The sequence below is a fragment of the Hypanus sabinus genome, chromosome X2, assembly GCF_030144855.1.
Source record: "Hypanus sabinus isolate sHypSab1 chromosome X2, sHypSab1.hap1, whole genome shotgun sequence".
Lineage (NCBI taxonomy): Eukaryota > Metazoa > Chordata > Chondrichthyes > Myliobatiformes > Dasyatidae > Hypanus > Hypanus sabinus.
Window position 1 is genome coordinate 34,220,578 of NC_082739.1, and position 26,726 is coordinate 34,247,303.

General features: G+C 40.6%; 1 protein-coding gene across 1 annotated transcript; it reads right to left on the reverse strand.

Annotated features, from left to right (window-relative positions):
- Window positions 1-2,616: 2,616 nt before the first annotated feature.
- LOC132385057 (CMP-N-acetylneuraminate-beta-galactosamide-alpha-2,3-sialyltransferase 4-like) lies at window positions 2,617-26,106 on the reverse strand. The gene is made up of 8 exons (XM_059956758.1): window positions 26,060-26,106; window positions 20,636-20,736; window positions 16,339-16,399; window positions 14,190-14,285; window positions 10,447-10,636; window positions 9,067-9,198; window positions 3,569-3,718; window positions 2,617-2,679 (listed from the first exon to the last, which is right to left on the reverse strand). The coding sequence occupies exons 1-8, from the start codon at window positions 26,104-26,106 to the stop codon at window positions 2,617-2,619; spliced, it is 840 nt and encodes a 279-aa protein (XP_059812741.1).
- Window positions 26,107-26,726: the final 620 nt, after the last annotated feature.

The window sequence follows — 26,726 nt, forward strand, 5'->3', positions numbered from 1 at the left end:
TCAGTAAGAAATATTCAATAAAATCAAGCTTGGCAATGAAGGCTCATGTTAAGAGCTGCTTCAGTTATTCAACAATTTGCCCTTTGTTAAGTGAACCGAAATTTCAACCTGCCTTTAAACTAATTAACATAACAAGGAGGACACTTTAAAACCAATGTTGAGAACTCAGTCACTTGAAGGAACAGTGTTTGCATTTAATAACCAGATTTAATCTCACAGTAGAAAGCATTACAAGTGATGGACCATAAAATCAGATTTTCCTTAAAGAACAAAAGTTTGCATTCCAAAGTAAACAATATCATCACACTGAGGTGTTCTCATAGAGTATCTGAGATAAAGACCTAAAGTAGCTTATACACATGAAATTTTAGGCAGAATACTCTATGCTTTAGTGACCTGCAGAGATGTATATTTAAGTTAATTATCACTGCTGTATGTGTGTAACCATCACCCTGTTACCATCCTGCTCTTTTGTCTAGGTAGCTCACTGCAGCACCAGATCCAACCTAGACATCAGTGATTGTTTCCCTGTCCATTATCATTCCCCATTCTCCATCTCCAAATCTTACTCGGGATCCATCATTTCAATGCTCTTCCAGTGACATCACTTATGGACATGGACTCAACTTCCACAACAGCTAACATGGATTTAATGGGTTGAAAGGCCTTCTTCATTATGCTCCAAGTGTTTTCTGGGATTCACTTTCATCCATTTGCCTCCATGATTAAACCAAAACTTTGTTCCCCATATCTTTCTTTCTATCAAATTCCAATCATTTAAATTCTCATCCTTAAGTTCACAATCTTTCCATGGCTTGATCCTCCCAACCCCTAATATTTCACTCAGCCAAACGCTACCACACACAGAGTGTCAGGAAAAAAGGGCTTCATGTGAATGCTTTCTCCACTACTACTAACTCCAGCATCTCAGTGCAATCAACAGCCAGAGTGTTTGGACCTACAGATGATGGGAGGGAAAGAGGTGAAACAGCAGGTCTTGAATCTCCTACAGCTGCACCAGAAGATGCCATGAGAAGAGGCAAGGGTGTTAGCAGAGAAGGATGAATGCACCAGAGATTGCAGAATGAACAGTCTCTTTAGAATGCTGAATAATAGGAAGGGAAGACGTATCTGGTAGTAGAGACTCATTAAAGTCAGTAGAAATTATGCTGCCTCATTGTTGCCAGAGTTTATATTTCTGTGTCTGTTGCTAGATACATCTTCAAATTCATTTTGGAATTCATCCTTTTCAATGCTCCCTTTTGCTCCCAACCTTCAAGGTGTTATGAAACATTCTAGAGCAGGAGAGGGACAAACAGACATTCTGTTGCCAATGCATTGTTGCCAATGACATTGATAGAAAAATGAATGAGTTTCCTTACATGAATTTAAGAACTAGGAAAGAGATTAGGAAGCTGGGCATCAAAGATAATAACATCTCTGTTACTTCCAAAGTCATGCACCATTGACTAAAGAAATACAACAGTGAAAAAAAAATGTGCAGCTGGAGAAATGATCTACAAGTTGTGATGGTATTGAGTTCACTGTCCACAAAGCCCTTAACTCAAAAGATGTTAAGCTCTACCCAATATAGATAACTATAGTACCCTCACTATAAAATGTATACTGTATCAACCTACTCTTCAAAGACTAGCTTACATCTGTGCCTAGTTTCACTGCCAATACCCACAGTTTGAGTGGTTTGTTTCCCTCCCTACCAAGGAGGAGATACTTCCAGCTAATGAAGTACTTTAAACAGTTTGTTTTAATGATACTCTTGGACAAATAGTTCTTAACACACCCTTAAAACTGATTTCTGATTTATAAAAGATTTCAGAATTACAAAAGATTTATAAACTTCATAGGGTTTCCAAACAATTCTTATATATCTAAAGGACATACCAACGAGTTGCAGACAAGCAAGTTGTCTGTCAGAAACTGAAGGGTTAGGAACGAATTCTAGTTCTTTCTGTCACTCAGTCTTTCTGACATTCTTAACAATCTCTAATGCCTTCTAACATCTCTACTGTTTTCTACTAGTTGACATTATCTGCATGTGATGTTTTACAGATACCTTTGCTGGGACAAAGTAATTCACAGATGGTCTTAAAGCTTCTGGGGACAGAGATCCCAAATACTCAGAATTAATGCTCTGAGGACTGACTCTCAGAGTACAGAAACATTCCAACCATTGATTAACTATACCTGCAACCATGTCTGATGTGCTAAGAGACAAAATCAGTCTGGTCTGCGAGCTTCCTTGAACTCAGTCACAATGGTGCAAACAACTTAGCCAGTGTTTGATGCAAGCCAATTAATATAATCCCATGTCTTACATAAACATGGGCTTACAAGTCCTTGGCATTTACTTGTTCATAACAAGAAGCTAAGCAAGGAATATTGGTTAGAAGTTTAACTTTTGTCAAAAACAATGCTGCCCTTTGGAAAGGTTACGCTGTTGTGTTAGAAAGCTGAGGTTAGCAAAAGGCTTCTCAGGGCTTGGAAAGTGAATATCCTTCACAGAGGGAGTACTTTAGATGCTGTGGTATTGAGATCAACTCTAAGGAAGTGGTCTATGTGTGAGTCAGATGTATTTCACTTCAACCAAGCTGGGAGCTAAAGGTTCAAAGGAAGGTTCTTTGATACAATAGGGTGAGGACGATGGAACAGGAGGTAGCTCTGAAAGGGAAGGGAATAAAAAGTTGCAAAAAATTCGAGATACACGAGTACCATCAACATGGAATAGTTTTAGGCTGAATCAAACCAAGAGAAAGTATAAGAAGCATCGAGATAGGTTTACAGTATCCATGTACTGTAAACCTATTTTGATGCTTCTTATACTTGTACATGGATATTAATGCAATAAGTAAATTAAACAAGTTTAGTGACTTTTTGGGGCAATTGACCATATGGTGTTAATTTGTCATAGGGAAAAAAGGCAGGGATCAGTAAAAACATAGTTATCAATACAAGGGATGAGAAAAATGAAATGTTAGGAATGTCTAATACTAGAGGCCATAGCTATAAGGTGAAAGGAGAAAAGTTTAAAGGGATGTATGGGGCAAATTTTTCATTTTACAGTGTGTGGTAGGTGCCTGGAACATGCTGCCAAGCGTGACAATAGAAGTAGGTATGACAGTGTTGAAAAGACTTTTCAAAGGCAGATGAACATGCAGAGCATGGAGGGATATGGATCTTGTGCAGGCAGAATGGACCAGTTTATAGGCTATGGGTAAAAAGCATGGGGATCATCCAGCTTGATTGATCTTACATGGAGCCTATATACACATGGGCTCTAACCAAAATGAGGATCTGTGATGAATTGGGTGACCCAATATGGAGCAAGTATTAACACTTCAGATGTTGACTCCATCTGGAAATGCTTGAGTTCTTGCTCCCAAACAAGTAAGCCCAGGTAGTTGTGAGCATAATTCAATAAACATAATGCATGCATATAATCATGAAAATAACTGAGCCCACTAAACAGAAGATGGTGACTACAAGAGATGATAATTTGTGACAAAGGGAGAGGATGTAAAATCTAGGATTGCTCCTATTTGATACTTACATACATGAACTCCATCTTCACATTATCAAAATAATGAATCAGTCCTGTTTTTTGATTTAGTGGATATCCAAATCCAGCAAGATGCACTTCATCACAATAGTTCAGGGCCACTGTGACAGCTAAAAAGCCAGTGGTTGCATAAGGTGCTTCCTGTGATAGAGAAAGAAAATATTTACCGAAAAGTGCAACAATGCTGAAGGTAAATCAGACTGAGAAAGTAACCGGGGAAACCACGAGGAAAAGAGATGGATCAGTGAAGGTGAGGAAAGTAGAGGCATACGGAGACTTCTGAAATAAAAAATAACTCTTAATACTGAACAATGATGTGGAATGCAGGGCAGGGGGGAGGAAAGGATTACAAAAAGATTAACCATTTAGCAATGAAAAAATGCCTTCACTTCTAGATTCTTGGATTGAATGGGAAAACCACCAACCCCATTAAGACCATACAAAAGAGTTTTGATTTTGTCAGTTTGGACTTGAGGAGGAAATTAAAAGGTAAACTGACACATATGGTATTTGAGAAGGAAGTTCAGATGAACTATTCCCATGATGACAAACCGGCAAGGAAATTGTAATGAAGGTAAGTTCCATTCTAGCATAATGGAATAGCAGTGAAATCTTAGGCATGTTTGTTTTATTTATCTGAAGATACAGGAAATGGTGGGAGGCAGTATCATCATTTGTTTGTTTATTTATTTATTTATCCATTCATTTATTTGCCATTGTATTATGCATATTCAATGTCAATTACAATGTTTGTGATAAGATTAATATGTAGGCTAGTCAAAATAGAGATGGCAGTTTTCTCTCCATGAAGGAATAAGTGAAGCAATTAAGTTCATATGACAATTAACAATCCATCAGTTTTAGAGACACAGAGTCCTTCAGCCCATGTCCATGCGGACTTTTATTCCCACCTACACTAATCCCATATGCCTGCATTTAGACATTATCCTTCTATGTCTTGCCCATTCAAGGATCAGTCTGAATGGCTCTTAAACATGGCAATTTTATCAAATTTCACTGGTGCAAGGTCCAGATATGAAAATATAAACACAAGACTCTTATAAAAGTTCCAGATATCAGCCACTCACTGTGGAAAAGCTTTATGCCTCAACCTACGAAGTCAAGCATGCCATAGTCTTTCTCCACATATTCCACAAATTACAACATTTAAATAATTCAGTTTTGCAATTACTGAATGGATAGATATAACTCACTAGATAATTACATAGCAAATACTTCCATTTACATCACTGCTCAGATTCCCCTTTCCTACGTGTAACCAGCTAAAAGTCATTAATGATTAATAAATGTGTGACATGAAAGAGCAATCAGGCTTTCTAAAGGATGTTCAGTAATGATAGGAGATTCTTTGAGATGCAATCAAATTTAATATTGTCAATTGTTCAGTACTGCTCAATGAAAGAGCAATATCATAAATGAAGATTAGAACTAGAGGACATAGCCTCAAGATTCAGGGGAATAGATTTAGGATGGAGATAAGGAGAAAATGTTTTTCCCAGAGGATTCTCTGCCTAGGAAAGGAGTAAAGGCTACTTCATTAAATATGTTTAGGGGAATTCAGGGTTATGGGAAAAAGGGAGGTAGGTGATCTTATTGAATGGTGAAGCATGCTCCATGGTCCAGATGGCCTAATCCTGCTCCTATTTCACATGCTCTTATATTCTTATGAAACAGCTAGTTAAATCTATGGTGGGTTTAAAGTTCAGTAAGCCTAATCAATGTACAGCCATAGGGGTCAGACATATACAATAAATGGCAGGGCATTAAAAAATGATGCTGAACAGAGAGCTCAAATCTACAGTTCCCTGAAAGTGGCATCTCAGGTTTATAAGGATGGTGACGAAGGCATGCAGCACAAACTAAACTGCTGGAGGAACTCCATGGGTCAGGTGGGATCTGTAGAGGGAAAGGTATCATCGATATTTTGGGTCAAGCGCCTTCATATAGACTGAAAGAGTAGAGGGGAGATAGTCAGTAAAAAGTGGTGAAGTGGAGCAAGAGCTGCCAAGCAATAGGGGAGATGATGGGCAGATTGAGAAGGAAAGAGTGCAGAGTCGAATGCTTGCCCTTATAGGTCAGGGCACAGATTACAAGAGTTGGAATGATGTGCTACAATTTCATAAAACAATGTCTAGGCTAAACTTGGACTATTATGTGCAGTTCTGGTTGCCACAGTAAAGGGAAGATGTGACAGCACTATAAATTCACCAGGATGTTGCCTGCATTGAAGGACTTTCTTCATTGGAAGAGATTAGATGGACTGGGTTTGTTCTCCCTGGTTTGAAGGAGGCTGAGGGGGTGTCCTGTTTGAAATATATAAGATTTAGAATGGCATAGACAGAATCAAAGTTCAAAATCTTATTCCCATGGTATCAAAAATAAGATGACAAAGGATTATGGCGAGAAAACGGAGTTTAAACAGAGAACATGAGAGTTAAATGTGTTACAAGGAGAGTGGTTGATATCTGGAACTCACTGCCGGAGGTGGTGGTGAAATCTGGTACAATCACTACATTTAGGAGGCTTTATGGATTATATTTACAGTATTTAGCGATGCAACATGGAGTAGGCCCTTGCAACCTTTTGAGCAGTGCTGCCCCAGCGACCCCTGACAAATCCGATTTGTCCCAAACCCAATCATGAGACAACCTACAATGACCAGTTAACCTATCTGGTACATCTTTGGCAAGATATAAAGGGCACGGTCCTAATACAGCAACTGGATTAGTGTAGATGGACTAAAAGGTCCGCGTGGATATGTTGGCTGAGGATCCATTTTGGTGTTGACCTTATCTGTCTCTATGACCATGTCTCAATAAGAACTTCACAAATATGTTAGAGTTCTTCAAGGAAGTAACAAGCAGGGTGAACAAAGGAGAGGCAGTGGATGCAATTTACTTGGATTTTCAGAAGGCATTTGATAAGGTGCCACACATGAGGCTTCTTAACAAGATAGAATCCTATGGCATTGCAGGAAAGATACTGGCATGGATAGAGGAATGGCTGACAGGCAGGAGGCAGCCAGTGGGAATAAAGGGAGCCTTTTCTGGTTGGCTGCCAGTGACTAGTGGTTTTCCTCAGGAGTCAGTATTAGGACCGCTGCTTTTCACATTGTTTGTCAATGATTTGGGTAATGGCTTTGTGGCAAAGTTTATGGATGATATGAAGATAGGTTGAGGGGTAGGGTAGTGCTGATGAAGCAATGTGATTGCAGCAGGACTTAAACAAATTGGAAGAATGGACAAAAAGTGGCAGGTGGAATACAGTGTTGGGAAATGGATGATAATGCATTTTGGTAAAAGGAACAATAGAGCACTCTATTATCTAAATGGGGAGAAAGTTCAAACTGCAAGTTACTTAGCAGTCCTCTTGCAAGACTCCCAGAAGGTTAGCTTACAGTTTGAGTCTGTGGAAAAGAAGGCAAATGGCATTTATTTCAAGGGGAATAGAATATATACGCAAGGAGATGATGCTAAGGCTTCATAAAATGCTATTTAGGCCACACTTGGAGTATTGTCAACACTTTTGGTCCCCACATCTCAGAAAGGATGTGCTGTCATTGGAGAGAGTCCAGAGGAGGTTCACAAGGAGGATTCTGGAAATGAAAAGGTTAACATATAAGGAACATTTGGCATCTTTGGGCCTATACTCACTGGAATTTAGAAGAATGCAGGGCAATCTTATTGAAGCCTATCGAATGTTGAAAGGATTAGATAAACTGGATGTGGAGAGGATGCTTGCCAATGGTGGGGATAACCAGAACTAGAGAGCACAGCCTCAAAAATGAGGGTCATCCTTTTAGAATAGAGGGAAGAAGGATTTTTTTTTAATCCAGTGAGTAGTGGAATGCTCTGCTACAGACTGCTGTGGAGACCAAGTCTGTGGATATATTTAAGGTGGAAGTTGATAGTTTCCTGATTGGTCGGGGCATCGAAGGATATGGTGAGAAGACAGGTGTATGGGGTTGAGTGGGATCCAGGATCAGCCATGATAAATTGGCAGAGCAGACTCGATGAACCAACTGGCCTAATTCTGCTCTTATGTCTTACGGTCTTAAGGTCTATGTTGCATCACCTGAACAAGTCTTGAAGCAACTGTTGGCACCCTGACATGATTTCACTTTGGCCAGTGGGGGTTTTATTTACCAAAACATGATAGAGACAGTCATACATTAGATGCATGAGGGAAAAGACTCATGGGCTAACAAGCAAATAATGAGAAGAAGATAGGGAAATATTACCCTTATGTTTATGATAGGAAGCAACTTGCATTGATATTTTGGAGAACGATCAAAACTCGTAAACCCCAAATCCTAACACCCCCCCCCCCCAACAACTCCCTCACACAAAAACTAGCAGATTGCCCACTCAGAAAATGGCAGCTAGGACATTAACCTCCTGCCATGCAAAACAACCAGTGTCAATAACATCAAACCCCCAACCCCTCCTTCGCACAAAATCACTCTCAGATGTGGAAGGAGTTTGGTTCATTATGTTGAAGAATTATAGGAAATTTCAATCCTACCAAGACTCAACCAGCCTGGTATATCCATGCCTGCCTTCAGCTCTCTGAACCTGGATCTGATGTGAGCCATTCTGAAGGGAACCACAGGCCTGCAGGAACCCTCCCGCTCTTTAGTCTGACAGTCCAAACTGAATGTCACCACCCACTTCCCCCACTGCTTCTCTCTGCATCTGTTGATTTAAAAAGCTTAGCTTTCTGCCATGGTTCATTTCTGCCTCTGCAACAGTCCATCTTTCTCTGAAAGCCAGCATATCATAAGATGTAATCTTTACACCAGCAGGTCCTTCAAGAGCCAAATCCAATGCTCATTAAAACTCTTTGGGGACTGTACTGTTTCCTAAAGCCATCCTCAGCCACCAATATCTTCCTGAACAAGTATAGCTCCAACAGTCCTCCATTAGCAACTGCTGCCCACCATGTCATCCAGTCTGCTTGAACACACAATTCCCCAACCTTAGCAGGTTATTCCATCCAAAACATCACTAGAGGTTCATCCTCAGCACCTGCCAGTGCCTGATTCCTACTTCAGCATCCTGACTTACTGCTGGTTCTTCATCATCTGGAACCATTATGGGAGTAGCTTCATCAAAAGAACTACATTAGTTCAAAAATAGATTTCATGACCACCAGAATGCAGTGTAGATGGATTAAAACTATTTTCTAATGTACCTGCTTCATGATTAAATCCACATGCTGGGCCCAGGGCAGGTCACCCAAACTGTTAGCTCCCAGAAATTCAAATATGCTTACTCTTTCTACCTCTTACTCAGTAAGTGTCATTTACTAAGAACTTTGAACCAATGAGAACTGGCATATGGCCTCCTGACAACTGAAAACTGAGGTAAACTTCCCTAATTAAGATACTTAACTGTTTCTGGTTAACTGAGAGCTCAGTAACTGTATTCCCAATTGATTTCATAAGAAACGTTAGAATCATGCCTCACCCTTTTGGCGAAATCTGTTTTCTTCAGTAATTCTGTCATTGCTTGATATAAGTAAAAAGGGCTGAGTATCCGCAACTTAGAAATATCCAACTTCTTTATTATAGGCGGTCTCCTCCAGAATCCATTCCTTATCTGGTGGGAAAAATCAATACAAATCAAAGGGAGTCTATAGTCTACAAGGCTGCATACCTTCCTTCAACCACTTGGTTCTTGAACCAACCCGCACAACCTTAATCACTGCCTCAGTTTCAGTGACACTATGACCATTTTCTTATGAATGTCATGTCTCTCATGTAATGAGACCATGCAAGTAAGCTTTTCATTGCATTTGTGTATACGTGTATTTGAGCATGTGACAATAAACTTAGCTTTGACTTTGACCATCTGTCATTCAGTGTCTATCACACATCCGCTTTCTTCGTTCCACCTTCCCTCTACAGTGCAACTGTATTTTTAACTTTTACCCATCCACATAAAAGATGATTGATCTGAAATGCTAACTCCATTGCTTCTCAACTTGTTGAAAATGTCCAGCACTTTTCTGCTTTTGTTGCTGGCAGAGGTCAAGGATAGAAATGGGCATGCTGATATTAAAGAATCAGCTAAAGACCATGGGGAAGATTCAGAAAATTGGTTTGGATGCAAGGGCCAGAAAGCATTGGTCAGAACTGTATATGGAATCCCAATCAGTATTGTTGATGTAGGGAATACTACAACTCAGGACACATGTCACAAAGGCAACGCGATAATCACAGGGTCTTTAATTTATATATAACCAAGGTAAGCCAATTTTAAGTCTAGTTGTGAGGGGCACTTTAGAGAAAAGTGATCATAGCATGATGAAATTTTTGGAATGGTAGGATGTAATTTAGTTCAATGTGAAAGCAGAGCCTTAAACTGAACAGAGCAAACTATAAGGATATGAGGCACATTGACTATATGGCATCAATAATATCTCAGTCAACAAGCAAGGCAGGGCTAATAATTAAAGAGTTAATAGGTAGTTTATAATATATAAATTTTTCTGTAGGGTAAAACCCCAACAGAAGCATTGCCTAAAATTTTGCCTAAGAGTATATATAGTGATTATATGAGATCAAAGAAAAAGCTGCCAGGAAAAGGAATATCTACTAGTTCTCCTATGATTCATTCATTCACCATCAATTGGTCAAGATCCTGGAACTCCCTCACTAAAGACCTTATAGAAATACTTTCATTTAGAAGGACAACAAATATTCAAAAATAGCATTAAAGGAGAGGCAAAGATATGCTGGCTTTGCTGTCTGTAACCCAGTGCAGAAAAACTTTTTTTTAATGTTACGAATCTGGTTATGGGAAGTATAAGTGGTAAACAGTACAGTTCTCATGCATGATACCTACTCCTCTTTTATTATATACAAGTTCCTTCAGCCAGAGGAGATCAACTGTTTTGAAGGGTACCAACACAAAGAGCATGTCAGGATTATTTTCACCAGAGAGGTCTTCAATTGCCGATTCGGGGTAAAAGAATCTCAGAGTAGTCTTGTTGCCAACATCCTTTTCATAGCCTCTCACTGGAGCATTGTTTAATCTAAGAAGTAGAGGGAAGTTGGTAGAGGTTAAAAATCATGGTGTCCAGTAAGGTACATGATTTTGAATAAACACTATCCACTAACACTCTAATTTACAGGACAGATGAAGTAGTTTTGGACATGGTTTCCAATAAGGAGCACCACCATTGGGTGAATTAAACAGAAGTTCATTGAAGACAGCTCTTGCTTCATTTCATTTTTTTTAACTTTACCTCCCAAGTGAACTATTACAAGAGAATGACACCCTTTAAGGTGCCTCTGGTTCATTCATTCAAGGTGTTCATTTAACATTCACTGACCATTCTTATATTCACCTTGCAACTATGCATAACAATCACAGCTTTTTAACACAATTACTAGAAATTTAAAGAATGGAGCCACACTCAATAATCTAGTTGTGTTGAAATCCACCTAACCGCCGATGGCATATTCTCCAATTATGCGGTAGTTTAATTGGCCACTGTAAATTAACTCTCAAGTGTATATGAGAAATGGAAGCTGTTGATGGGAATGTGGGGAGAAAAAAAATGGGATTAGTGTTCGATCAGTGCAAATGAATGGTGGTCAGTACAAACCTAGAGGGCTGAAGGACCTGTTTCTGTGCTCTGTGACAACAATATCTTTGTGCTGTGCTTCTACGTGCACAAAGTTGTCACTACCAATGGTTCGACATAAGTGAGGAAAGGCAATGAGAGAACAACAATATAGTCGGCCATTTTCTGCTGGGAGCCAGCACTGGAGTGACAACTTGCTAAAGCTCCCCAGTCTTTAAGCTCTGGGTTCTGCTGATGGAAGTTCCATTTGTTTGTTCACTGGAATGTGGATTATAGGATTACATGAAAGAATGGAGAGTGTATACAAAACATTTTTTTTTGTTTTGTTGATGTAACTTATTCAAAAATAAGTGCTGCAATTGATTTCATTTACTTTTTGAAATGCGATATCTAAAAATGTTTCAGAATGAATAATTGAAGCATTTCTGAATGTTGGAGATATTAAGAAAATCAAAAACCCATGACAACTTTGATTAATCTAATGACAGGACATGACCAGCTATTAATCTGCTGGAAGAACACAGTTGGTAAACACATCTGTGGCGGAATAAGAATTGTTGAAAGGGTTGGACTATTTGCCAAGGTCTTCAGAGGAACCTAAAGGGCAGGGTTTGTTAATCCACTCTCAACATCACTCAAGTCACAGTTGCACTCAGTGCCTCCCGAATGGACTACAAGTTTACGGAAACAGAGGACGCTGGAAAAAACAGATCAATTTCTGTAAAAAAACTAAACCAATTTCAAAGTACTGTAAAACAAAAATCAGAGGCTGCAGATAAGGGCAAACTCATGTTACTGCATTCAGAAGATAGGTTGTTAGCACTGACTAAAACTGACACTCAGATGGAACAAAGACACAAGAAACTGCAGATGCTGGAATTTGGAGCTAAAACCTGTTTGAGGATTTAGTGGGTCAAGCAATTCCTTCTGTAGAGGAAGAGGGACGATTAATGTTTCAGAATGAGATCCTGCATCAGAAAGAACATAGAAGTTAGTTTGCAAGAGAGGTTAGGGTCTGATGACGCCTGTTAGGTTATAAATGGAACAAGATGACATAGAGGAGATAAGATTTTGTTTTTACATTTTTACAATTTATACAGCATTGCTATAATTTTTCTTTGTTTTACTTCAATGCACTGTGTAATGATTTGATCTGTATGAACAGTATACCAGACATGCATCTTACTGTATCTTGGTACATGTGGCAAGTACCAATGCCAATAAAGATGTGCACCTGATGTATATTAAGAGCAAAAGCAATGGACAGAATCAGCCCTCTGGGAGATCAGAGTGGTCATCTTAGCATGGAGCCAAAATAAATGTATTTTTTGCATCTGTATTTATTTAGGAGAATGATGCAAAGTATATAAGCTGAGGCAAAAGAGCAGTGAGGTCATGGACCATATACAGATTACAAAGGAAGAGGTGTCTGCTGTCTTCAGAAAAATAAGGGTGGATAAATCCCCAGAGCCTGACAAGGTGTTCCCTCAAATAAGTGGAGAAGTTTTGTATTTTTACAATTTATTCTGTATTGTTAATTGTTTTACCTTATTCTACCTCAATGCATCGTGTAATATTCTGATCTGTATGAACAATGACCTGTATGCAAGAGGCTGTTAGATGATTTATAAGAGGGGGAGGGGTGTGTGGAAAAGGTGAATAAAGGGACAGAGACACTGGCTGGACTGGCGGCTATGGGAAAGGAACATGAGGAAGTTGTGTTTCCTGAAATTGGAAAATTCAATGCTCATGCATTGAACACTAAAATAGGTCGAGAGCAGAGTGTACCACCATAATTTTCTAAATGCAGAATGCAAACCCATGGCCAGCTTCATCAACCCTCATTGATTACAATGTCAAGCATGACAGTGGAAGTCGAGCAGTGTTCAGCAGCATCTGCCTACATTTCACCAGCCTCCTTCTCCCTGCCACTGGAGGAAGGTGCAGGAGTCTTAGGTTCAATCGCCTTGGTGGCACAGCTCGTGGCTGTGTGTCTTTGTCGGGGGAATCTGCAGGTTGATGTTAAATGTCCTCAACACTGAACACAACCCATGGACTCACTTTTGGAGGACTCGTCGCTCGGTTCATGTCCCATGTGTTTCTGGTTAATCTTTTTTTGCTATTTGCGCAATTTGATTGAGGTGCTTTGGTGCGGAACTGCTTCTGCGGCTAAGACCTGCAATCATTGGCACAGTTACAGTTGGTGGCATAGTGGCATCAGTGCTGGACTTCGGGGCGAGAGGTCCCGAGTTCGAATCCAGCCGGTTCCCTTGCATGCTCTCCATCCATGCCTGGGTTCAAAGTCGAGCTAGCAAATCAACCTCATAAAAAAAAAACCTGGAGAGGGATGAGAAAGATGCCCAAGACGATGAGCAATCACCAAAAAAGATTGGTGCAAAAAGCTTGTCATGATGGCGCCCCAACAACTCCACCAGGCGCGTACGTATACACGCACAAGCACACAGCAAAATGGAACTGACTCAATGGTTGTCACTCTTTGACCATTATCGGGGACTCTGAGGTTTGAGGTTTAACATTCTCCATGTTATTTACTCGGTTTTTGCCATTTGCGCGATTTGTTCCTTTTTTCGCACATTGTGTCTTTAATGCTTTCTTTTAATGGGTTCCATGTGTTTGTTTTGTGCTTAGTAGCTGCCTGCAGGAAGATAAATCTCAGGCTTATATACTATAAACACACTTTGATAATAAATGTACTTTGAATTTTGGATTGTAGACTACTCAAGCAGAATATGAGGTGCTGTTCTTTTAGCTTGCATTTGGCCTTACCCTGGCAGTGGAGTAGGCTGAAGCAGACAGATCAGTGTGGGAATAGGAAGGACAGTTCAAATAATGCACAACCAAAGGTTCAAGGCTGGCCATTAGACATTGCATAGATGCTGTGCAAAACAATAACCCAGTGTGCACTTGGTCTTGCCAATGTAGAGTACGACACATCACAAGCAAAGTGAAATAAATAAGATGGCTGGACATCACTCACCGAATAACAATGTCGTATTTGTTGATAACTTCTCCAAGTAAGCTGTTCTTTAAGGTGATTCCATTTCCGACAACAACACACCGTTTACAGACCAAACTAGCAAGAGACCAAGAGCTTAAGAAGAACTGGAGACTGATCATAGTGACTGAACATTACAAGTTAGTGATGGTGTCAAAACTGGAATTCTTACATGGTTTGGTTTCAAGGTTTCCATGAACCAGTCACATGCATGTCCTTGATTAACATGACAGCCTAAATCCTTCACTTTTAATTCCACATATTCTCCAGATAGTTATTTCAAATCTTTCCTTACTCAAGTTTTGCCACCCACCACCGCTCTCCCTTTCAGTCCAGTTCTCTCAGCTTTCTAAATCACAATCCTATATTTTCTGATGTTCCAAATCTCTTGGCATTTTTCTACTTGCTACACTTCATAATGAATTTCAGAGAGAGCCTGGAAATTTACATTGAGCAACCCTTCACTGCATTCTTCCTCCTCCATTTCATTGCCTGTACCCACTTACTCTGTCCAAAACCTGTCCATTCCATCGGCTCTATCCCACTCTCCAGTCATCTCAGCCTACCATACCCTAACTTCTCTGCATTCCTGTATGCACCATCCCATTTTCTCCTGCTACCAACTGCTCCATCTCAATCTCTGCTCAATCCCACCTGCTCCATCCATATCCCCATCCTCCTCCTATATATAACTGAACCCTCCTCCCCTTTCAAGTTCCCATTCTACTGTTATATGCCCACTGTCACTGAAAAAGTGAATGCTGGTTTGGTGGTTAGACATCTCTAGACATGGAGATAGTCACCACCTGGTCATTTTCCTTTTATCTGCCCACGTCCCAATGTTATTGAGTTCTTGTTGTATGCAGGGAAGAATCAGTTGCCTTGGGTCTCTGATGATTGATCTCAATCAGGCACAATTATCTTCCTTTGTACAAGATATAATTCCAACCATTTGAATGATTTCCCCAGATTGACAGAATTTCAATCAAATGCCACATTCACTTCAAGGGAAGGGTATTTTCTGGTGAAAAGCCATTACTTAGGTCACTTCACTTACTTAGGTAGAATGATAAGGACAAAGCACTTATGTGTATATCATGTGCTAGTTCTCTCTAACTAGCATATCTCTCAGGACTTGTTCAGCTCGGTCAATGGTGTGATTACCATTCCCGATGAAGTCCCTGACATAAGGAATATCCTGTGGATGTGCAATGTATGTTTTTATGCTTTTTCCCCTCTGCTATCAGATTTCAGAATAGAGAATAAACCCATGAAAACTACCTCACTATCTTGGTCTACTCTGTGAAAAAGACTATCTATCTTGTGTACCTCATTATATCCCAGAATAACTAAAGGAAATGACCCCTAGAAATAGTAAAGGCAATTGTCATCATCTTCCAAAGTCCTAGACACTGGAGTACTTTCAAAAGATTGGAGGGCACCAACTATAACCCACAATTTTTAAAACAAGAAAGGCAATACCATTGAATTCCAGACCATTAGGCCTAACATCAGTAGAAGGGAAAGTATTAGCATCTATTATAAAAGATGCATAACATAACACTTTGAAAACACCCATGGGATTAAAAGTCAACACTGGACTCTGACAATGCAAACATTCTCAATATGGAAGCAGTATTCAGCCTGCATCAGTAGTAGGGCTACATCATTTGTATGTCTGAATGCAAATTCCTGAAACAAACTCTGTTACCGCAAGAAACTTCCAGGAGGACTGAAGAAAAGCCAAGAATATCCTTAAAGCTTTCTTGGGGACTCATCTTTACTGACCCATGAGAACTGGTAGAGAGTTGTTTGAGAAAGCACCAGTTTTGAGCCTCTCAAGTGAGAGCACACAGAGGGTGAGTGTAAATGGTGGGAGGCGTGCAAACAAACCAAGCACCCCTCATCCCTCCACCCAACTACCCTACCAAGCACCTCCTGTCACACTTGTGACAGAGTCTGTGGATCTCACATTGGTTTCATCAGCCACTCCAGGCCTACAGAACCCATAGAACTGCAGTGGAAGCAAGTCATCCTCGATGCAAAGAACTGGCCAAAGTAATGCCAGCCCAAACAGGGAAAAATGTCCAAAACTACTAAACCCCCCTCCCTCTCAAGGTGAAGCATTTACCCATTGATCTTTTCCGGCATGTTGGACTTTGTTTGGACGAGTATCTGTCTGACAAGATTTTCTGGAAAGATTAGAAAAATATTAGGATACAATGATTGCTTTAGAATGTGTACAAACTCTTCCACTTACTGCTACTGCACAACTGGTGATTTTCACAGAAATATTTAAAGAATAATTATTTCTATCACTACTTTCAGTTCCCATTACTCAGGACTTGAGCTGCCTCATCAGTGTGAGGAGGTGATTTGAATGGAGATTTTCAGATCACATTTCAAGGACTCAATTAACTATTTTAGAGACCAAAGGACTTTTGTTTATTTACTGACATACAATAAAGCCATGTAATCTACCGACCTCATAAATGATAGTTGAACCCTGACTTTGGAACTAGATAACCTGCAGCGTGTAATGGAAATCAAAATCAGCAAATATGAAATAAAAACAGAAAATGCTGGAAATACTCAGGAGGCCAATCAGCATCTATAAGTATTGCTCTCCTTTCACTCCACCAGCCTCCACAGTCAATGGATCATTCTTCACAATTTCTACCAACTCCAGCAAAATTCTTCTACTACATGGATAGCATTTGTCCCTTTCAGCATTTTGTGGAAAATGCTCCCTTTGCGATTCACAGTCCACTCTTCCACTCCCAGCAACCACTTCCCACACTATGGCAATTCCCAACCAAAGCAGATGCAACAAGTCCTTACAGCTTTCCACATCCCACCATCCAGGGACCCAAACAGTCTCTCCAGGTACAGCCTCTTCTTTCAATCTGGTATACTGCATTTGGGGTTTCAATGTGATCAGCTCTAAAATAAAGAAACCAAACACGTACTAACTGATGGCCTTACAGCACACCTACCCTCAGACTGGTGCCAGCATACTCCTTCACCTTAAGCCTAACAGCCCCTCTGTTGTACTAAGCTGCTCTCATGATGTTATGCAGACAGAAGAGGACACCACGGTGATTACAATTGGACACATGTTCAAGTCCAAAGGTTATATGGATTGAAATGCACCAGATGATGATGAGCTCTTCAATGGAGACTGTGACCTGGAGATTTACTGTCAAATACACAAATTGTGAAGTTATTAATTAAGTCTGAGGCCCATGGACTGGAATTGCTCAGGACTGCTTATCAGCAGGTGGAGTGAAACTTATTCTGAAAACAGCTGATGGATTTGCTGGTCAGCACACAAAAACATCAGCAGGATTCCTCAGAAGTCTTTGACTCCATTGCTTTGTACCAATGGTGTTCAATGATGAGAAGCAGGGTAGTCATTATGCCGGCACAGAAATTGTAGATGACAAAAGCTGTAGTGGCAACAACAAGCAATGAATCACCAGGAACACTCAAGCCAGTTCCTGAATTCTCCTGGCATCATTTGCTTACTCTAATGTCCAGATATCATAGTAGGAGTGTCTTCAAAGCTTTAAGTTGGCATTGGTCTCCCTGTATATTCACAAAATAATTTGTAGCCAGCTGAATCATTAACCTCAAGTTGCTAATCTTTTCCCATACAATGGCTATCCCATACAGCTAATAAACCTTTGTGTCAGCTGACTTAAGGATGACATTGTGCATATCTCACTTGTCAAGCAATTTATACAAAATCTCCAGTCAAACAATATAATTGCTTGAAAATTGAAATGCAAACAGGAAAAGAGGAAGCAGAATGGGCAAATCAACAGAACCATATTCCAGGCAACACCTAGAACAGAGCAGAGTGTACACTAGCAAAGAGTGAAAACTACCCTTGAATGGTATGAAGCAACACACACAAAATACTGGGGAAACTTAGCAGGCCAGTCAGCAGCTATGGAAGAAAGTATAGGACTGCCAAAGGGTCTTGGCCCAAAACGTCAACTGTACTCTTTTCCATAGATGCTGCCTGGCCTGTTCAGTTCCTCCTGCATTTTGTGTGTGTTCCCTGGATTTCCATCATCTGTAAATTTTCTCATGTTTGGATGGTATGAAATTCTTTTTCCTGATATCCTTAGAATTGTTGCTGTTCATTCTGTCAATTTCTCATCCTATTGTTGTGCATTCCTGAATCAATTGTGTTCTGTTGTGCATTCACTGAACTTTAAAGCATCATAGTTGATCAGTAGTTGAATGCCAGTGTTTACCTCTGTTTAAATAGAAACGCATTTTCATATCCTGTGCTTTGTATACAATCAACTTCATTGTGCTTGTCACGTTCATTTTGTCAGCTGTGTTTGTATTGTTTACACTGAGGATTCCGTTGTTTTAGTGCTGCAAATTTGCTTCTCTTCATAGTTTTGAAGTACATTTATTATCGAAGAATGTATAAGTTATACAACCTTGAGATTTACTTGCTCAGAGGCAGCCACAAAGCAAGAAACCCGAAAGAACCCAATTAAAAATAAAGGTAAACACCCAATACACAGAGGAAGGTGGGGGGGGGGGGGGAACACACAAATCATGCAAACAATAGAAGCGAGCAACAACATTCTGAACCAAATTGAGTCTTTAGATCTGAACCCTGGATTAGCCCAGAGTAGGCCCAAAGCCTCAGTATCAGTTCATCATATTACCAGGGTACAGTGTACAGCAGCCAGGGATCACAGCAGCAAATCTTAAGACTTGGGCTACATATACTTAATGGCAGATGGAAGTGTATGCTCATGTACTTTGGTAGAAGAAATAAAAGCATAGGCTATTTTCTAACTGGAAAGAAAATTCAAAAATCTGAAGCACTAAGGGACTTCAGAAGTCCTTGTGCAGGATTCCCTAAAGGTTAATTTGCAGGCTGAGTCAGTGGTGAGGAAGGCAAATGCAAAGTTAGGATTCATTTTGAGAGGACTAGAATATGAAAGCAAGGATGTGATGTTGAGGCTTTATAAAACACTGGTAAGGCCTCAGAGCATTATGAGCAGTTTTGGGCCCTTATCTAAGAAAGGATATGCTGACATTAGAGAGGGTTCAAAGGAGGTTCATGAAAATGATTCCAGGATTGTAAGGCTTGTTATATGAAGAGTGTTTGATGGCTCTGGACCTGAATTCACTGGAATTCAGAAGAATGAGGGGGGGATATCATTGAAACCTATCAAATGTTGAAAGGCTTCATTAGCGTGGAAGTAGAGAGGATGCTTCCTATGGTGGGTGAGTCTCAGAGGACACAGACTCAGAATAGAGTGGTGTTCATTTAGAACAGACATGAGGAGGAATTTCTTTAGCCGGAGAGCAGTGAATCTGTGGAATTCGTTGCCACAGGTGGGTGTGCAGGTCAAGTCACTGGGTGTATTTAAGCCAGAGCTTGATAGATTCTTGATTAGTCAGGAGGAGAAAGCAGAAGATCAGGGCTGAGAGGGAAAATGGATCAGCTATGATGAAATAGCGGAGCAGACTCGATGGGCCAAATGGCTTAATTCTGGATTAATACACACAAGATGCTGGAGGAACTCAGCAGGCCAGGCAGCATCTAGGAAAAGAGTACAGTCCATGTTTCGGGCCGAAACATTGACTGTACTCTTTTCCTAGATACTGTCTGGCCTGCTGAGTTCCTCCAGCATCTTGTGTGAGTTGTTTGGATTTCCAACATCTGCAGATTTTCTCTTGTTTGTAATTCTGGATTAAATTCCGTTTGGACTTTTCTACTCAGCTACTTAAAGAAATATAGAGTGTATGAAAAAGCTAGTCTCAGTAACTACAACATGAAACTGCTAGACTGTTACAGAAATAAAAAGCCCTTCCAGTTCATTAATGTCCTCAGGGGAGAAAACCTGCCATCTAGTCTGACCTACATGTGAAGACAGACTCATGTGATATCACCGGAGACATAAAAAAATTCTGCAGATGCTGGAAATCTACAAGATCTCATAGATGCTGCCTGACTCTCTGAGATGCTCCAGTATTTTATACGTTGATATTACTGGGGTCCTGTTTAACAAATGCCAGTGATGTTCCAAATAACGTTCAGTTACATTTAGGCGGCTATTTGACTTCTGGACTTTAGGCAGCTGTCGCAATGAATCCCAACCTATCCAATTATGTTCATTTCTACAAATCTCATGAAGAACTCTCAGAATCTAACACTCCCTAGCCAAGAAATGTAAGGGCAAATGCAGCACATGTGTGGAACCAGCCTGCATCACCTCTGAGTTAATTCAAACCAGACATCAATTCTGAGACCTTCTGGTACAGGAACATCAAACCTTACAAACTAATGGTTCATGCTTACTATTCAGTTTGCAAAGAGAGAGCTCTATCAATCGTATTTTCAAAGGAAAAAGAAAACAAAAAATGGAAGTCATTTGAAGGGTCCTCACCATTGTCTTTTATCCCATATGGCAAATTATAAGACACTATGTTCGGCAAGTGCCACCAATCACCTTCAAGTGTTAAAAAAATATTGGGATTCTGAGATGACCTGTTTAAAAAGAAACAAAATCAGGTGGAGAAACATCAAAGCGCAGCAAATGCACCATTTTAGAATCATCAGATCTTGCTGTAATCAATAAATGACTTACTTTAAGATGGTCAGAGTAGTGTTCCGTGAATACCAGCTTGAGCAAGGCGTTTCGTTTTTTCTGTAATTATGTAGAGATAATGCAATGATAATGGAGTGTTGGTTTATATTTGGTATAGCAGATTCACTCTCCTACCCAAAGCCTTCTGTGGCAGAATCACTCAATCCCCAACTGTGCTGCGAGTACCACACCAAGTGAAGTCTGGAAACAACATAGCAGAACATGCTTTCACAGCCCTCACTGCTCCAGCCAAGGCCTGTTACTATTTCATTGCCTTGAACCTCTTATAATACAAGAAAAGAGGATTTTTCTTCTTCAAAACAGCCAATACACAAATTGCTGGAGGAACTCAGCAGGCCAAGCAGCATCTATGGAAAAGACTACAGTCGACGCTTCAGGCTGAGACCCTTCAGCAGGACTGGAAAATAAAAGCTGAGGAGTCAGAGTAAAAAGGCGGGGGGAGGGGAGGGAGAAACACAAGGTGACAGAGATGCGGTTGAGGGCGGCATTGATGGTGGAGGAACGTCGACTGTTTACTCTTTTCCATAGATGCTGCCTGGCCTGCTGAGTTCCTCCAGCATTTTGAGTATGTGTATTGCTTGGATTTCCAGCATCTTCAGATTTTCTCTCGTTTGTGTTTGGAATACAACAGCCTAGACAACTGAGAAGCCTCTAACCCACAGTGCTCTCCAGCATTTAAATGCAGCCTGGCTGTTCATTTTAATCGAATAGATTATTTTCAATAAAGCAAAGACCAATGTCTAAATATTTTTAACTTTATCCAATTATAAAATGCCCTGAGGCCTCTTCACAGGAATCATATTTTCACCAAAGTCTTATGCCAGCAATTGGTGTTAATCGTGCCAACCTTATGATGCTGAGATGCCATTCTAATAAATGCAGGGTTGTTTACTTGCAAAACAACAAAAATGGCATGCAATGAATGGAGCAGATCAACATCACAGACAACAGAACAGATCAAAGATCCACAGTATTTTCACATCTGGTTCTGGTGGACCAACGGGAACAGCAAACATATGAGAGGCAGCTCCAATATCAGCTGTTCTCAGTGATGGCAGGGTCCAGCACATGAGTGCTAGAGAAAAGGCTGAGGCTTTTACAACTTTACTAAGTCAAACGTGATGAATAAATGATTTAGGAAATTCCTTTCTGAGAACTTATTGACACAATCCTGGAAATGCTGCAGTAGCCATGATTTTAGTTTAACACAAGCCAACTTGGCCAATCACCAACAAAGATGTGCCGAACTTGAAGATATAATATTGAAAAATTATTCAGCTTTCAACATTTATTCTCAGCTGGTGAATCACACAACTACACTCAAAAGTTGTTATCTATCTATGACTTCTTAATAATTGTGCAATTTCTATCTAAACAAAGGACACAATGAAGCTAGGTTGTCTGGGAGAGACTGGGGATGATATGAAAGACTATAACGATGCGGAAGCACAGGTCAACAATGGTAGGTCAATAGAAGACAATAGAAGATCAAATACATCAGACTTGGCACAAAAACCAAGGTCTACCAGGGAACAATAACCCATGCTTCTGATACCTGGCCTCCTACAGTTGGCATTTCATTGCTGTGGAAAAAAAAATTACCACCTTTTCTTCTGGAATATCCTCCAAGTTCACTGGAAGGATAAGCAACCCAGTGTCAACCTCTGTTCTTGGGTTAACATTGCCAGCACAGAGAACCTAGTTACTTACCATTGGCTGGGTTGGGTAAACTACATTATTCCAATGACTGACACAGTCTTCTGAAACAGTTAGTCTGCTCCAAGCTCTGTCATGGGTGGAGTTTACCAAATAGATGGAGATTACCAAATAGATTTAAGAAAATGCTCAGAACTTTCTTGAAGAAGTGCAACATTTCAAAATCTCTCAGCAGTTAAAAAATACTCAACATTTCTGTATTTTCTACAAAAATGGAGAACCTTACATGGATTCTATTCTTTATTCAGTCTTCTGTGTCCTTGCCCATTCACTTTTTCCATGTTCCTTTTAAGTCTCTTTGCCTCCTTAGCACCATTCCTACTCCCACTAAGTTTTGTATCACCAGCAAACTTGTAAATGAAATATATTAACCCCCAACCAAATCACTAATAGTTGGGGTCCCATACACTGGTCCCTATCATCTATCGCGACCACTATCACGTTGAATGAGTTAAGGATACCTTACTCATTTCACCAAGTATGGAAGAGACAATGATATTACCTCCAGAGGTCACTGATATCCTAGCTTCTCAGATACTTCTCCCCTACCAACTGCACTCAAAGTGGATTCAAAATTGGCTTGGAGGTAGAAAACAGAGGGTGGTGGCTGAAGGTTGTTTCTCAGAATAGAGACCAGTGGATGACTAGTGGTGTGCCTCAGGGACCAGTGTTCGGATACTTGCTATTCATTATTTACATAAATTATCTGAATGGGAATGCCCAAAGAATGATCAGTAAGTTTGCAGATAATGCAGAATTAGGTGGTGGTGTTCGTAGTACTTCAGTAACAAATATGTGTGAAGTGATGCGTTTTGGAAAGTGCGACCCATGTAATGGAAAAGAACTACCTAGAAATACAAATTCATAGCTTATTGAAAGCCAGTTAGAATGGTTAAAGCAGTACAATCAAGGGAGAGCTTCTTGATGGTTGACAGTGAATCCTTGTAGGTGCACAATAGGGTGGGCAGGTTTGTGGTTTGTGAGGTGCTGGTCTTCATTTGCCTTTTTACATAGGCCATCAGTTAAGACCTGGCTCAGAGACTCAAGGTTCTCAGAGGCAATATAAAATACTTCTTCCTTACTTTGAGCTGTCACTGGTCATGGATTCCATAGAATCAATGGGGATATCACATAAATTTTGATGTTGGTATTAGCTTATCATTATTACATGCATCGAGATACCTTGAAATGCTTTTGTTTTGTGTGCCATTCAGACAGATCATGCCATACATGTGAGAGTTACAAGGAACATGGAGGTACTGTTCTTCCTCCTCCAATACTTTGAGGTGGCAAGCAGTATGGGAGTGAGTGGAACATTGATGAGTCCCCTTTCTCCATTCCAGAGACTTTACACACTTCTAATAAAATGTACAGGTGAGATTAGAACAGGTCAGGGACAGATGCAGGTATCAAATAGTCATACTTACAGATCAGCAGGATCAATAGAGCTCGTATTTGGGAATCTGAAACTAATAATAAAAAATTAACATATGAGAGGCAAATCTTTGGGAATAGCTAACTTGTGATGTACTGAACAACAATGATGGCCCACAAGACTGACTATATACTCTTGGTTCAGTTTCTGCTCTATTCCTCCCTTCACTAGGTCACTGTTTACATAATCTCCTTTGATTGTCCCTTAGTGTTTCTCTATCTGTTCTCTATGGCTAATTATTTCAGTGCCTGAAAATCAGCATTACAAGACATATATATGCATTCAGTCCAGAAGCAACCTATCTAATTATTGATCAATAGCAGAAGATCAGTCACTTCTCTGTTTCTCATGCCCAGCTCCCTCCTTAGATGTAACCAATCTGGTAAAATAAATATACCCACCTTGCAGGCATATCTTGAAAAGATGACTGAACATGGTATTGGTCAACTCAAGTCAAGCCCTTTGCATTACATCCTCTGGACACATGCTAATGTAACAAACTGTAGAGGGCATGGCCAAGTACCAGAATTACAATGAAGTAGGAGCACAGATTTTGTGTGTGATCTATACCAGGTCAAACAAGTGGCATGCATTCAGGTTTTAAGAGCAGGATTCAAATTCAAATCTGGAAGACAACAAGTTGCCATCTAAGGGAATATGCACAGGAATATGGGCGTTTGCAATTTGCCCTGATACGTTGATAATATACTCAGAGTACAATGCAGCTATCAGGGCAATTGCCTCACAGTTCCTGTGACTGAGTTCAATACAAACCTCTAATACTGTTCGTGTGGAGTTTGCACACCTCTCCTGTGACCATTCAGGTTTGCCCGGACTGCTCCAGTTTCCTCCCACATTTTCTAATTCTAAACATCCGTGTGCCAGAGTAAACAACCAGAGTCTGCCCCCTCTCAGGTGATTTTAATGTACACTTGGGTATTCACCAACCATGGAGACAGGAATAACCTACGTGTGGATTCACATCTGGATAAAAAGGGCATCCTCCCTGTGCATAAATCTCTAGGATTCCACAATTCCATGATGCTGATAGCATTTGGAATACAAATAATTGTGCTAGCTATTTGAAGTCTTTCAGCAGTTAAGTAAGATGAAAATCACCAACAAAAGATAACAAAAAAAATTCCTTTACTTACAATGGAAAGAATATCCTCCTTCGAAAGGAATGCCTGAAACACAAAGAATATGAGATAAATGCATGCTGCACATGTCTATATCACTCTCAAGCTGTCAAAAGAATGCTGATATAGAATACATTTGGTGTTGGTGCGTGCCCAAGTGGGCAAGGCATCAGACTAGTAACCTGAAGGTCACTGGTTCGAGCCTCAGCTGAGACAGCGTGTTTGTGTCCTTGAGCAAGACACTTAACAACACATTGCTCTGCGACGACACCGGTGCCAAGCTGCATGGGTCCTAGTGCCCTTCCCTTGGACAACATCGGTGGCGTGGAGAGGAGAAAGCCTGCAGCTTGGGCAACTGCCGGTCTCCCATACAACCCTGCCCAGGCCTGCACCCTGGAAACTCCAGGCACAGATCCATGGTCTCTCAAGACTGACGGATGCCACCACCATATTCTACATTTAGTGCTGGTTCTCAGAATCATAGCAACTTTTAAACAGTCATAACAGAACATAAGTGTCCCAGTTCTTGATGTCAATAAAGACAAAAGTAAAATAAGATTTACAAAGCAGGCCTTTATTGCAAAATTCATGGTATTTAGCAAAACAGGAAAATTTGCATTTGTTGGTGATTGACATTTTATAAACCTATCTCTTTTCACCCTGTCATCTGTAAAACTGATATTCCCTTTTCTCAGTTCCTTCGTTTTCGTATTGATGCAGCCCTTACCCAAATCTCCTCCATTTTTTCTGAACGTCCACACTCTCCCCATCTTCACACTGCCTTCGCAATGATAGGGTTCCTCTTGTCCTTACCTATCACCCCATAGGCCTCTGCATCCATCACAGCATCCTCTTCAACTTCCGACATCTCCAAAGGGACCCTATCACCAAACAGATCCCTACCTCCTTCACCTCTCCACTTTCTGCAGGATCACTCGCTCTGTGATTCCCTTGTCCATTTGTCCGTCCCCACTAATCTCCTTCCCGGTACTTATCCCTGCAAGCAGCCTAAATGCTACACGTGCTCCATTCACCTCCTCCCTCACTTCCATTCAATGTCCCAAACAGTTTTTCCAGGAGAGGCAACACTTCACTTGCAAAACAGCTAGGGTCGTCTCTCACGTCTGGTGCTCCTAATGCTTCTACATTGGTGAGACCTGTCGTAACTTGGGGGATCGCTTTGTTGAGCACCTCTGTTCCATCTGCCAAAAACAGGACTTCCTGGTGGCCAAACGTTTTAATTCCAATTCCCATTCCCGTTCCGACATGCGAGTCCATTGCCTCCTCTTGTGCCAAGATAAGGCCACCCTCAGGGTAGAGGAGCGACACATTATATCCCATCTGAGTATCCTCTAACCTGATATATTGAATATTGATTTTCTTCTTCCAGTTTAAAAAAAAAATCCCTTCCCTTCTTTCTTCTTCTATTCCCCACTCTGGCCTCTTACCTCTTCTCACCTGCCTATCACCTCCCCTGTGTCCCCTCGTCCTTCCCTTTCTCCTAGGGTCCAGCCTCCTCTCCTATCAGATTCCTTCCTCTCCAGCCCTTTACCTTTCTTACCCACCTAGCTTCACCCAT